The 13,888-nt window shown below is 42.9% G+C and overlaps 1 protein-coding gene across 1 annotated transcript; it reads right to left on the bottom strand.

Moving 5' to 3' along the window:
- Nucleotides 1-7,747: 7,747 nt before the first annotated feature.
- Nucleotides 7,748-12,841, bottom strand: adra1ab (adrenoceptor alpha 1Ab). The gene is made up of 2 exons (XM_061078888.1): nt 11,926-12,841; nt 7,748-8,199 (listed from the first exon to the last, which is right to left on the bottom strand). Exons 1-2 carry the CDS (start codon nt 12,839-12,841, stop codon nt 7,748-7,750), a joined length of 1,368 nt encoding a protein of 455 aa, XP_060934871.1.
- Between the last annotated feature and the right edge of the window lie 1,047 nt (nt 12,842-13,888).

Below are 13,888 nucleotides of genomic sequence, written 5' to 3'. Positions count from 1 at the left end.
TATGTTAGAATATATATATATGTAGAATATATTTTAATTTTTTTGTGATTACAAACAAATAGACAAACAAAAGTTGTCTGCTTGTAAAAAGAGAGAAATACTAATTAAAAGCTTCTGTGGTACATAAATCTATATTTGATATAACAAATGACACAAAGATATGAAGAGAACGAGGGGGTGTGGAGAGGCTGTACAACATGCAGACAAGTGGTTATTAGTTCTCAAGCATGTAAAGCACACACCTCCGTCAAGGCCCAGCAGTTATACACACTTATAGATATCAATTCTCTTAATATATCTGATTTGTTTCATTAAGATCCATGAATTGCAACCTGGAAAATGGGGAAATTGTCAAATAAACACTGGATCTTCGCCCTGATCCAGATCTGCACCTCCATTTTTTAAAAGGTAACATTTTTAAGAGGTAAAAATTACAATCCATCATCCAAACAGGTGTAAAATGGTGATTAGGGGAAATATTTCACTTGGTTGGTATTATATAAACACATTCATTAAGTACAGTAATATTTACCTTTGATGCTACAAAATTAAGTTTCAATCTGTCCCCGTGAGCATTAAAGTGAAAAACCCACCGTTGTGTAATGAATTTAAACAGTTTTTCAACTTTAAAGCTTTCTTTGACTTCAGAGGCCCTTTCATGTGTCTTCCTCAGAGGCTCGTGGAAAAAAATGAGAGAAAAGTTGACAACACAAATAAACACTCACAGGAGGAAGGAGCCTTTTGAGATTTGAATGAAAAGCATAATTTGAGTTTTTTCCTCATTCAGCATCGATTTTTCTCTTCAGGTCTAATCTCTGTTTGTATTCTTTTAAAGAAAGTTGTTTTCATAAGGAGAGCATACATCTTTATTTCTCTTAAATTATGATGATATTTGTGTGTGGATACATTGTCATAGTTAGGCAGACTCCCTCTAGTGGCTGTTCCATGTCAAGGAGCTCAGGAGCACTGAGGGTTGTCAAGCTGCAAATCAAACCAACTGCTCCTGTCACTGGACCATCACATGAACAGCTTCCTTTTAATGGTTTATTTTTATCCCCTCATGTGTTGGAATGTAGACACAGCAGATGCTCAGGTCTATCGCAGAGATGACGCACACTGTCAATCATTTACACTGACATTCACACATATGGAAATGAATGTCTCCATTTCGTCTGAGCTGCACGTCTCGTCTGGGAGTGAAGGAGAGAACTGGAGCACCCAGAGGAAAACCCAGCGACTGATTGATAACAGATTGATGTCCCCTGTGTCTCCCGTCCACACATGAATCTGCTATATACATTTCACATATAAAGAATTCATGTGGAAAGGTAAATGCCAATGCGGCAAATTAAATCCACCGGATAAAGTAAACATCTGTGATCTGTGTAGATTGCAAAAAAAAAGGAAATGTAGTTGAACTCATACAACACAACAGAATGTGCAGAAGGGGTCGGACTACTTTCTGAAGTCGGTGTAAACAAACAAATATAATCACTGCTCTAACAAACTGCTTTTTACAGCATGGACTCAATTAGATTTTCTAATTTCACATCATTGGTTGAATCCAAATAGAAGCAAAGCTTTTAAACTCCCAGACACCAAATTCAAACTACATGTTTAACCTCATGTTTTGCAGATTGTCAACATCGTTTTTCCTCAGATTTTTTTCCAAGTGGTGCTAATTATTTTTCACACGTTTCCACGGCTGATATGATTTATATCACAAACCTGCTACTGCACTGGCAGCTCTGGGTTTATATATAAAGAACCTTTCAGCCGTCCTAAATGGTCGGTTCCGAATGAGAGGAAATAGGACCAGTGACCTGACAAGTGTTCTGACGTGTGGACAAGTGTTCTGACCTTTTTTAAATTCCAGCCCGGCCTCTCAGAAACGAGTCCAAACCTGTTGTGCTTGGGCTTATCTGCTGCCTGAAGTCAAACTGCATCGTTTTTTTACCCCCACCAGCTTTTACGATGGGCCCCTCGATTTCTTTTCTCCTGAACAAATCTCCCGACCTTTGGGTCCATCACTCTGCTCACTTGCTGTGAAATAATGTTGTTTAAAAGTTGACAGCTGCAAACTAAAAATGTTTGATGGCCCCGGGCTCCGGGCTGTGAGCAGCAGGAGTGTGAGAGGTGTTCCGATGAAGTCAGAGCGACCTGAACGACCCGGGAGACATGAATCAACAGTCCAGACGGCAGCTGACTGCTCTTTAAACAAATGTTCAGTGATTTGCATCTCATATGACTTTGGCTTGTGAACACGTGTGGAGCTATTTCATTTCCAGGCTGCATCCACATCACTGGTCCATGCACACGTCTCAATCAGCCTTAATAACTTCATATGCAAAGACTAAAAAGACTCGAGGTGGTGGTAAATTACTATTCTGCAAAAAACACAACAGTGAAATAAATGGATTTTGAGGTTTTGCATCTCAACAGCTGTGAGGCTTTTAAGAAAAATGTTTATTAAAGTCAACACAGCTTTGTCTAGAATACGTCAATATTTCTAGACTCGTCTTTGTCTCATATATAATGAAAACAACGCAATTGTTGTCAAAACCCAAACACTTTAGTTTTCTGTTAATGTTGTTAAAGCCCCTCAACTCTGAAACATGTTTGCTAATATTAAGCTAATTTAGCTTGTTGATGCATTTAAGAACACTTTAAGGTTTTCTTCCCAATATTGCATCAACAATTCACATTTAATGTGCTTTTATAGGATTCCTCATGCAAGTTATAACTAATTGATAAGCTCCAAATCAAGCTACCAGACTAATAGCAAACAGTTTGATATCTTCATGTGGACTTAATTTAGTACAAACTATAATATATATGAATTCCAGTTGTGTAGAAGGAGAAACTGTTCACATTAGCTTAGATTTATCTATTACAAACTCCGATATGTACATAAACTCCAGTTGAATACAAATAAACTGTTGCTTAGATTTGGAATTCAACTATTTGCCAAAAAATTCATTATCCTGCCTTGATGGCTTTTTATCATGAATACTCACATTTTAGCAAACGACTCAGACATGAAGCAACATTTTTGGAGAAATCTTTGATATAGTTAAGTGCAACATGCTCTTTTTTTTACTCTGTTTTCGTTTCCACCGAATCCACTTTGGCTGATAAATGCTCCACTTACTCCCCGATTTCACATCCAGTCATTTGATTTGAAATACTGGATAATACTGATTTAAATATCATTCATTTTACTACCCGGCAATGAAAATGTCCCAAGGCTGTCTGAAGGAGGGACAGGGCATAAATTATATCACAAAAAGTTTCCCCTCATACTTCAATGTTCTGTGGAGCCGCTTCAGAACTTGGTAAATTAAAATAAACGCCATGAAAATAAACTTTCTAGAAACATTTGGCCATAACCGGAAACTTCCAAAGCACCGGGGTAGGCATTACAACGTCGTCCAATTTAATTTCCTGCGGGAGACAGAATTTGTCACCTCTTGTTTTACAACTAATCATCTTAACGTCCAACACAGAACAACACGGAGGAGGAAACTGGCAACAACACCACCGATGCCAGGTTGTGCATTTACTCATTTTAACACATTTGCTCTGACTTGACTTCAGAAACCTGCGTCATAATGTCACGATATTTGGAAGAACTGCAAGGAACTGACGCCATAGTCTCCACATTGCAAATAATGTGGCCTCCTTCACTTCCTGTTTCCACTCATGTCATCTGCTTTACTCGGGTGTTGGACATCGTTTTAAATCCCGATTTCCGTGTGTAACGGACCTCACATTGCTGAGTCCACTGATCAGGTTGAGCAGCACGAGCTTGTCTTTCTCCGGGAACCACAGCCTGGATCCATTTATCACAACAGTGTCTGTGTTGATGTGACAGCTGCTGCGACACTGTGTGGATCCTGTGCTGCTGTTTGAAACCGACAAGAACCGCGCACTGCACCCAAAACAACACAGGTGTGCACACACTGATAGCAGACTCATTTGGGCTTGGACGTGCAGGAGCATCCTCTGGACTTCAGAGGACATTACATGGACTTACCTGAGCTGACCCTGTTTGGGGAGACTGATGATGTCCCAGTGATGAGACTAGACTGTCCCAAATCGAAAGCTCCTCCAAATGTGTCCTTCCACCCCCCCGAGCAACAGAGGCTCCAGTGGGTGGATCCTTCCCGGCCCAACATATCCCAATGGTCGACCTTGGTATGTGGCCGTTTGAGGATGCGTCGGCTGAATTGAGACACAGCAATTGATTTCCTGGAGACTTACTCTAACTTTGACAATAGTTACTACTTGCCTAACCCTAATCCTAACCCTTACCTTAACCTTAACCTTAACCTTAACCTAACAATAACCTCTAGCTAAGCTTAACCCAACCTCAAAACACGTCTTCACCTTAAAATGTAATGATTTACATAGTAGTGACTTGCTTTTTATCTCAGTAATGTGACTATGCAAACTGATTTAGGTCCCCACGACATGAGCAATACCTGGACCACACATACACACACACAGACACACACACACACACAGACACACACACACACACACACAGACACAAAACAATCAGTGCTCTGATGATTCGGCCTCGGGGGTCCCTCCGCTGCTCCTATTGTGTTGTGATTTATTAGTTTTAAAGATTCTTCTTCTTCTTTTCTATTTAAAAGCCAATGGGAGGCGGCAGCTGCAGCGTGAAGAAGTCGATTTCAACGGGAAAATGGAAGAAACTGTCACTGAAGAGATGAAAATGAATGTTCTCTTTCTATCGGAAACAGACATTATCCAGATTTAAAGGAAGTTATGAAATGTGGATTGAAGCTCAGGCGTGAAATGTCATAGTATTCATGTACTTTTGCAGTCAGTTATGCCTCAATAATGAAATGTCAGCATGTCTCCTCTCTGCTGTTGCCTAATGCAGCGTGACATTGAGTCATTGGCTGCAAAATCTCCAGAAATGTGAGCTGCATGTTTATTAGTTATCGGAGACAATTTAGCAGCTAAATGAATGTAAACCGTGGGAGCTTACAGGAGTTTGAATCACCCTTCGGCGCGCTTACTGTACACAAAGCCACTGTTAAAGCTCAAATCCCAAACAGCAACGTTAGGCTGATTGAAGCTTGTCTCGTTAGTCGCAAAACCCGCCTGACTGTAAAACTGCCAAATCATTTCTCCTCTGGAAGGTCTTGGAAACATCCTGTGTTCCACAGATAAGAATTCTCAGGTACTCCTCACCGTTGTCTTGTCTGCGGGGAAACGAAAAAACAACGTCTCTCATCCAAGACCGGCAACGAAAAGCAACTATCTTAGTGACGGAGGGGAAGCAAAGGATTAACAGCTAAGAAGAACCGTGTGTGACAACTTTGTGGAAAAGATAAGACGACAGAATCAGTGTTCATGACGTGTTTTTTTAATGAAGCACTTCCATTGTCCTGACACTGGATGAACACTGGGGGGATTTTATGTAATGTGGCGAGCTTTGATTTTCTAATGGATGCATCATTTCACACATAGAAATCCATGATATAATCAAATACAACAAGATCCTGATCAGAAAGATGTGAATTCACTAACTCTCCTGGACAATATTGATGAGATAATGATGAAGGTCAACTTGTCCTCATCATCATCGCGAGCTGAATACCAAAAAACCTGCAGTCACGTCCAGGTGATCGAATGAGGCTGCAAATTGAAAATTCATGTCAAGCGTTTGACACTAAAAGGATTAAAAACTCTATTATTCAACATTTCATTAACATCTGTGCACTTGGATGATGGAAGTGCATGGTGGGGGGGGGCTGTTGGAGTGCAGAAGCGCCCCCTATTTATGGCTTTTTAAAATAAAACATAGTCTGACTTACATATTTATTTACAACATAAAAATGAATGATTTGATTGTCAGAAACAAAGTCTCTACAGCGAATATGCAGTGGTGAGAAGAGTGAATCCGTCCATCATTCATCCATCATTCATCCATCCATCATTCATCCATTCATCCATTCATCCATTCATCCATTCATCCATTCATCCATTCATCCATTCATCCATCTATTCATCCATTCATCCAGGTAATTCCAATCCATGCAGTCAAAATGCAAAACAGATAAACCAGTTGTAACAAAAATAAAATGTCATAAATGCAAACTTAGCAAAGTAAAAGGCTAAAAATAATATTCAATCTATATTAGTGATTGAAGAATCCAATCTGCACCAGCAGTGCACCTTTTTTTATACTTTCACCTGTTTTCATTTGGCCTCACTAGATTTATTTCATTTATATATGAATAGCCAGCCTTCATTCAGAAGTAGCATCTTGTTCAAGTAGGTGTAACATTTTTTATTCTTCACTTTCTGACCAAGGATTTTTCAACAGTTTTTCATGATTGATATGTGCATGTGTGACGTAGGCTCTGCCTTTTTATATGAACTGTTTTTTTTATAGTTTAATCATAACACTGAAGATGCTTTTTAAACATCTTAATCATACTGTAGTTTTATTACAGTAATAGCAATGCATTGGCTAGCCATAACTCTGCCCCCTAGTGGCAGAGCGAGAACATTTGCAGCTTTAAAGACAAAGCAAACAGACGCAAGTTACAGAAGAACGGAGACAACATTATCGATATTTGATTGAACTGTTCATGCATCAGTTTAGAACAAACAGAGATGCACATCTGACAGGAAACCAGACGTCACAAGAAGTCCATCACTGAGACAAAATGGGTTTTGATCTTATCCGTGTCCACCGGGCTGCTGGGGTCCGCTTTGGTCCTCATGACGTAATCCACCAATGTAAGGCAGGGTATCCATGAACCCCTATGTGGACATCCACGTTCAGCCCAATATTTGTGACCGCACTCACTGTATGCATGCTAAAGGTAACATTTATATGAACTTGTTCAACACTTTCCAGTCCAGTTGGTGGTGCGCTCTTGATTTGGTTGCGAAGAAGAGAATAAAAAGACGAAGAAGAACACGGACGCTTGTTTTAAACAGAGGGGGAGTGTGAGGTTCCCACACTCGCATAACGCATCTCTCACGGAAAACAAGGAAACACAAATGGGGCCAAACTCTTGGAGCGAAATTGCAACTATGTTTGATTGTGATGAGAGTGACAGAAAATCATCTGACACCCTTTCATGTAAACAACACAGATTCAGCACATGGTTGATACAGCCAAGACAAAACCACACAATGAGCATTCGACCTGTCACAGGGCCACAAAGACAGATGCTGGATGTTGTTAAGTCATTTCTCCGACACTAAAGGGATTTTGTACATGCTGCAGAATTGGACTAATGTTAAAAGACATCCTCTCTCTGGGGTTCTTTTACAATGTCATTTCAAAAAGATGCATTTATCTCTTTTGTGCGTTGCCAAACACGGATCCTTATCCCCACTGACCTTGAGAAGGGAAGAAATTACCCCAACTGTCTCTCGAGAGCGCTCATACTTCAAAGTCCTCCACTGGAGCAGTTCTTTCTAGACTCTGTGACATTAAGTGCCCCCTCCAAAACATTATTCAGTCACTTTCCGTGAATCATGTTTTCTGCGACCCTCCGGGGGTTTAAACGTTGCACCGAGCCCGAAGGCAACAGAGCTGCCTCCTGCTCGTTCTGTAGGAAAACCGCTTTCGTCAGGCCCTGCACTCTGAAGCCTCCGAGGGATACAGAACAAAAAGTGTCCGCGAGTGTTTCCCCAAGGCGAAAACAAAAGTACAGGGTCGGCTTGTGTTGACGTTGACTCGACATGACGTTCAAACAGCTTCTCCTTTAACGCCGAGCGAAAGATGTAAGACCTTCGCTGATCTGGTCTGCGGTACCGGAGTTCGACTCGCCGAGAAGCACCACGCCTTCAGCAGACTCCTTTTCTGGATCTGTGAGGTCCGAGCCGGAGCTGAACCGCCTGCAGACGGTGAGGAGGGTGACAGGGAAGTGCAGCAACACCAGGAGGAAGCAGAGCCGCTGCTCGGGGCCGAGGGGTCGGAGGTGTTGGACGCCGGGCCCGAGCTGGAGGAGTGGGTGGTGATGTGACCCGGTGGCGAAGCGGTTCTCAGGCAGCGGCCACGGAGCACGTTGAGGAAGGCCTTCTTGAACTCCTGGCTGAAGCACGGGTAGATAATGGGGTTAATGCAGCTGTTGAGGTAACCCAGCCAGAAGGTGATTTTAAAGATGGTTTCAGAGGGTTTACAGGACGGGAAGATGGAGCCTGGAGGACACACACATGAACACACGTAAATCGAAAATATAAATTATAATGCTATACTATAAACAACACTATAACTTCATGTTCCAGCAGGAAGCAGAAAGCACTTAAGAGCCAGCTCTTCTGCCAAAGCTGAACAAGCTTCTGAATGCACAGTATTCTCATAAATCAGATAAATATATAACTGTTTGAAAGCCAAGATCTTGTTGCGTTAAAAGAAAAATCTTCACATTAATCATACAACATGGCATAATGTACATGATCTCCTCTGCCCACATACTTTTATGTGGGCAAGGATGGTTAATACTTTCTCTATTAATACTTTGTTGCGGTTTATTATTGGTAAAAAAGAGCCTAGAAGCTAGTTTTTACTCCTAATGTCATAATAATGTACCATATATAGGCAGAGACTGGGGGGGGGGGATCCATATACAACTGGGCTGCACAATGCACAACAAATGGCTCATGCAAGCTATTTTTTATTCAAGAAAATTGTCCCCATCTTTGAATCACTGGTATCCAATAACTCTTATACATCTATAATGTATAAAACTGTCTTTAATGTTTTATGAGGATGGAACGTATTCGATATTTTGAATTAATAATGTTGTTGTTGTGCAACTTGTTGTGGGAATGCTATCATATTTTGCAGGATTGTATTAAAACTGTATTTCATCTATGTGGTTTCAATAAGGAAACAAAATTTGCACCATCAAAAGAATAAGGTTTTCTTGGGGACTTATCCAAACCGATTCGGTGGCAAGTTTGACGAATATTAGATAAAATGTGCAGGAGCCAATAAAAACAAATTAAAAATAAATAAATTAACCAAACGGCCCTTAATTTGAATTCCATAATTTTCCAACCTCAGAATGTAATTACAAAAAAAACTGTCTGGATTCAGGATTTCAGGATTTAATGATTTCCAAACTAAGAAACCAGAATCACAGAATTATCCTTTTAGAGAGGGACATGACCTGAATGCATTCTCAACAGAACCATAACAACCTGTGCGGCACGTTTGAAGATATTTTGCATTTTTATAGTTTGATTTTATGCAAACCTGCAAGCACATAGAATGAGATAAAACCCCTCTGCCTCATCGGTCCAGGGGAACAAAAGGCGTTAAATTCCAGTCACACGTCTGATTTCCACGTGCTTCACAGCAGCTTCATCAACTGTATGTTTCTCTGATGAGCTGCAGCCACCTCACTTCATTAGCCGGGTATAAGGAAACTGCAGAGTGAAGCATCAAATATGCAGTGGATTCTCTAAACCTCAGTGAGGGAATCTCAGACTCTCATTGTCTGGGAGCCTGACTGAGCGCCGGTGCTGTGAGCCATGAAGGTCTGTCTCAATTGAAATGCATAACTACACTCCGGTGTCTCTGGAGGCCACGGGGTGACTGAGGATGCCTCCGAGCATTACGGCCCATTACGCCTCACGGTTGTTATCTGTAACAGCGTTCATGGGAGGGAGCAGTGCTTTGGCTCATTCAATTTCACCACACAGTGGAAGCCCATTCGGCTCCTGTGCGGTGTTTTATTTGCCTGCTTGTAATTGAATTTCTCCGTGTTCCTTCTGAGGAAGAGTGGGGGGGGGGGAAGGTCCAGCCCGGCGTGGTGCTCCGAGAGAAACACACCATCAAGCATCGCCACACAAACGAGCCGGTGTACCACCAGGGGTGTCGCAACCGGGTGGGCAGAGTAGGTGATTGCATGGGGCTTTGATCTGAGAGGGGGCCCCTGAGGCCGGCTCCTTCTGGCGGTGACACCGTGCCCCCCCCCCCCGACGAGTGTGTGTGTGTACGATGTGGTAAACTTTACGACTTTACTTTTATTTACTACGCACACTCTGCACTCGGTTTATATTTTTGAGACTAAACGAATCGGATGGAATGTTTGGCTTCCGTTTGATGGTTTTGTTCAATGGCCCCTTTGTCCTGGGGCCCCTGGTAATACTCCGGTGTAATACTATTGTTGTATCTACAGTGCAAACCTGCTGCAGCACATTTTACAGCTGGATTACACATCTGGGGCTTATGATAAGGCTGCTTATGGATGTAAACACACACATTGTTTGTTTCAGATGTGTTTAATCCTCCTTTTGCCTCCATCTTGTATCAGAGCAACAGTTTTCTCTGTCGGAGAGATAACAATTTGTAACCGAGCCCACGTTCCAGCGAGCATCTCACCATCTGTGACCCGGGAGCCGACTGCTGATTGACGATTGCCCTTAATTACACACCGGCCTCCTCCGACAATCGCTTATCTCTCTCCAGCCGTGAGAGTAGATTCAGAAGCAATTAAGATTTGAGATCGAGCTTCACAAACGGCTGCTCCTCTGTCCTCGCTCACATCTTCGATAACGGAGCTCTCGCATTGTCTCCTTTGACAGACGCTGACAAAAAGGAGGTTTTATTTATTAAAAGATGAAGTTGACACCGCGCGGCGTCGCAGTCGTGAACCTTTTCTCCTGATGTTTAAACCACAGAGACGTTTTAACACACAGCAGCAGAGTCAACGTTAATCAGTTCATCTCTATTCAGCTTTGCTTTTGATAAAAAAAATGACTCATGAAAACTTATTAACATTTCATGTTTTCTCCCAGAGTGGAGTGGGCCTCTCTAAAGATGGATTACGGTGATGATTAAAGCTCTAACTACGACATTAATGAATTCTTTAATCATTTAAATCCCTGTTTTAAATTCAGAGATTATGTTATTACCTCAGAATCAGATGATTCATTTCAAGGCCCCAGTTTGTATTTCTCACGTGTTATTGTTAAAAATAAATCCTTCAGAGTGAGGTGCATGTTTACACACATGGCCGGAAGAGCAGAGATTTACTGTACACCCACGATGTTGAGGTATAAGTACACATCTTCAGTACTCCATTAACTGGATGTTCTTCACATATCTTCTATTATTCTATATTTTCATACACAAAATAAATGATATTTCCTTTAATTTCTTGTGTATTAAAATATAAGATGATGGAAAGTAGCAGTTATGTAGATTTAAAGTCTTATTACTGTGCTGAAGCCAATATAAATCTTGGGATGTGATTCATTCACTGAAATATTTGGATCTAATTTGCCAATATGCACAAATATGACAAGATGTGGATTTACCCTAAAATTTTGACAGAAACAAAATAAAATATATCGTTATTTATCAGACATTTTATGGTTGTAAGTTGTAAGTGTAAAATTCAACCCTCTGTAACATTTGTAAATGCGTGTAGCTTGACCTCTACATGTCCTGCCGACGCAAATCTCACTGGAGTAGGCGGATTCAAGTTTTAAGACTAAACTGTGGATCCGAGTATTGAGTCAGCAGCATTAGGATCCTTGGCTGCATCTCAATCTGCAGCCTCAGCACTTTCCCTCTCTTGAGGGGATGGGAGGAACCTTTTGGTCTGAAAGGGGATGACGGCTCCTCACCCCTGGTCATGAAGGTTTGATTAAATCTTCATTGGCAGTTTTTTTAATCAACCAATTTGTCACTGTCTGATATTTTTTAATTCCCTATAATCGCATCAGTATCGGACACCAGAAATCCATTTCCCTTGGGTTCTATTCAGCACATCAATGGTCGGACAACTTTCAGGGTTTTTTGAAAGATTGCCAGGGAATCGTCTTTGACACTTGGCTCAAACGCTTGAGTGTAAAACAGAAAACATTCAGATTTACAAGAAGGGGCTGTGTCAGGTGAGACTGGTACCTTACCGATGGGAAGAACCAGGAAGAACGGGAGCCAGCACAGGATGAAGCACCCGACCACGATGCCCAGAGTCTTGGCCGCCTTCTCCTCTCGGGTGATCTTCAGCAGCCTCAGCACGGAGAGGGCGCAGCGTTTATGCCTCTTGATCTCCTCGTCCTCCTCCGGCTTCTCCGTCTGCACGGCGTGTCCTCTGTGAATCCTCAGCACCACCCCCTCCGTCTCGACCCCTTCTCCCTTGCTGCCCTTCCTGATGGTGTTTGTCTCCCTCTTCACCACCGTGTACACCCGGCAGTACATGGCCAGGATGATGGCCAGAGGGATGTAGAAAGACCCCAACGCTGAGAACAAGGCGTAGCCGGGCTCCTCCGTGATCCGGCACACCGTCTCGTCCTCCGGGTCGGGCTCCTTCCAGCCGAACAGGGGGCCCACGGAGATGGCTGCGGAGAGTCCCCAGAGGGCCGCCACCGCCGTCAGGCCTCGCCGCCCTGTGGCCAGAGCCGGGTAGCGGAGAGGGTAGCTGACGGCCAGGTAGCGGTCGATGGAGATCACACACAGGCTGAGGATGGAGGCGGTGCAGCAGAGCACGTCCAGGGCGGCCCAGACGGCGCAGAAGGAGCGGCCGAACACCCATCGGCCGAGGGCCTCCGAGGTGGCGGAGAAGGGCAGGACGGCCGAGCTCAGCAGCAGGTCGGCCGCCGCCAGGTTGGCGATGAAGTAGTGGGTCACCGAGCGCCAGTGGTGGTGGAACAGCACCGACAGGATGACCAGGATGTTCCCGAGCACCCCGAACACTGCGAACACCACCAGCACCAGGCCCAAAACCACCACCTTGATCACATCCACCTCCGGCTGGGTGCTGGAGCTGCAGTTGGGACAGAAATCTGCAGAAGAGAAAACGCTCACGTTCTCAGCAGGAAACATCGTAATCTGTCGGGTGGGTTTGAGTTGTTAAAGGTTTGTTGGATTAATAACACTCATGTCTCCTCGACAGCGTCTCTGCCTTGGTCTGCTCCTCCTGAAGCAGGAGCTACAAACTGTGGCTGCTCCTCCAGTTCATTCGCAGATGATGTGGTTCTTTGCCAACCGGTCACATGGTCCTGGACCCGGTTCCTCGGCAGAAAGAACCACCGCCAAGGTTCGTCATATTCAGGCCAGAAAAAGCAGAGTAGAAATGTTCTGTTTTTAAAGGCGCTGATGGATTTGGGATTTCATGTCGGGATTTCATCATCAGCGATGCTCACACGCTTCAGTGCAGGACACCTGTTAAAACAAGAGACGAGACAAAAGGATATTTAACAACACATTCATGAGCCAGGGATTTTATCAAACAGGCTCATTACCACTTAAGTGTTCATTTGGCAAAGATAAGGGCTCAGGCATAATATCTCATTAATTTACTAGACTGTGGCGGCCCGACATATTCTAATTTGTCCTGTGACAAGTTTCATAATAACCCAAATTTGTTTTACACTTCTCATAATAACATTAGTGATGCCTGACTTGATGGGTGCAGTGCTATTTGTCATGTGCTCACTTATAATGTCGTGCTACTGCCTCCTCTATACATAGCAGATTTCTTCTGTTATGGTCCATGGCTTAATCTCACCATTTTAGGAAAAGCTGGATAAAAACATCTATATTTATATCGTTTGATTAATCCTAACAACAAACATACAAACACAGACGGAAACACAAGCTCCTTGGCGGAGGATAAAACCCTTAACAGGTAAATACACATCACCCAGCTCTGATTAAAAGGTGAAAATATAACTCTGAGTCCACAAATAATTTTCCCCTCATTTCCCCTTTGTTAGAAATCAGGTTTTGCTCGAGTGAACTGAGTTGCCATCACAATTTCCTTTTAATCCAAACAGCATTTACACCCTGCATGTCTTTTTGCAACCTCACGAAAAACAAGGGCCGTCTGTATAACAGCTCATTATTAATATACTTGTACTTCACTTAACC

This window comes from Limanda limanda, chromosome 1 (assembly GCF_963576545.1).
Source record: "Limanda limanda chromosome 1, fLimLim1.1, whole genome shotgun sequence".
NCBI lineage: Eukaryota > Metazoa > Chordata > Actinopteri > Pleuronectiformes > Pleuronectidae > Limanda > Limanda limanda.
Note: the sequence above shows the minus strand (reverse complement) of the source record. Positions and strands in the feature narration are given on the sequence as shown.

Bases quoted from the DNA above. Each gene is read 5' to 3' on its own strand.
- adra1ab (XM_061078888.1), bottom strand. From the start codon at position 12,841: ATGTTTCCTGCTGAGAACGTGAGCGTTTTCTCTTCTGCAGATTTCTGT. The intron at 8,200-11,925 runs GTAAGGTACCAG...TGTGTCCTCCAG, and splicing joins CTTCCTGGTTCTTCCCATCG to GCTCCATCTTCCCGTCCTGT.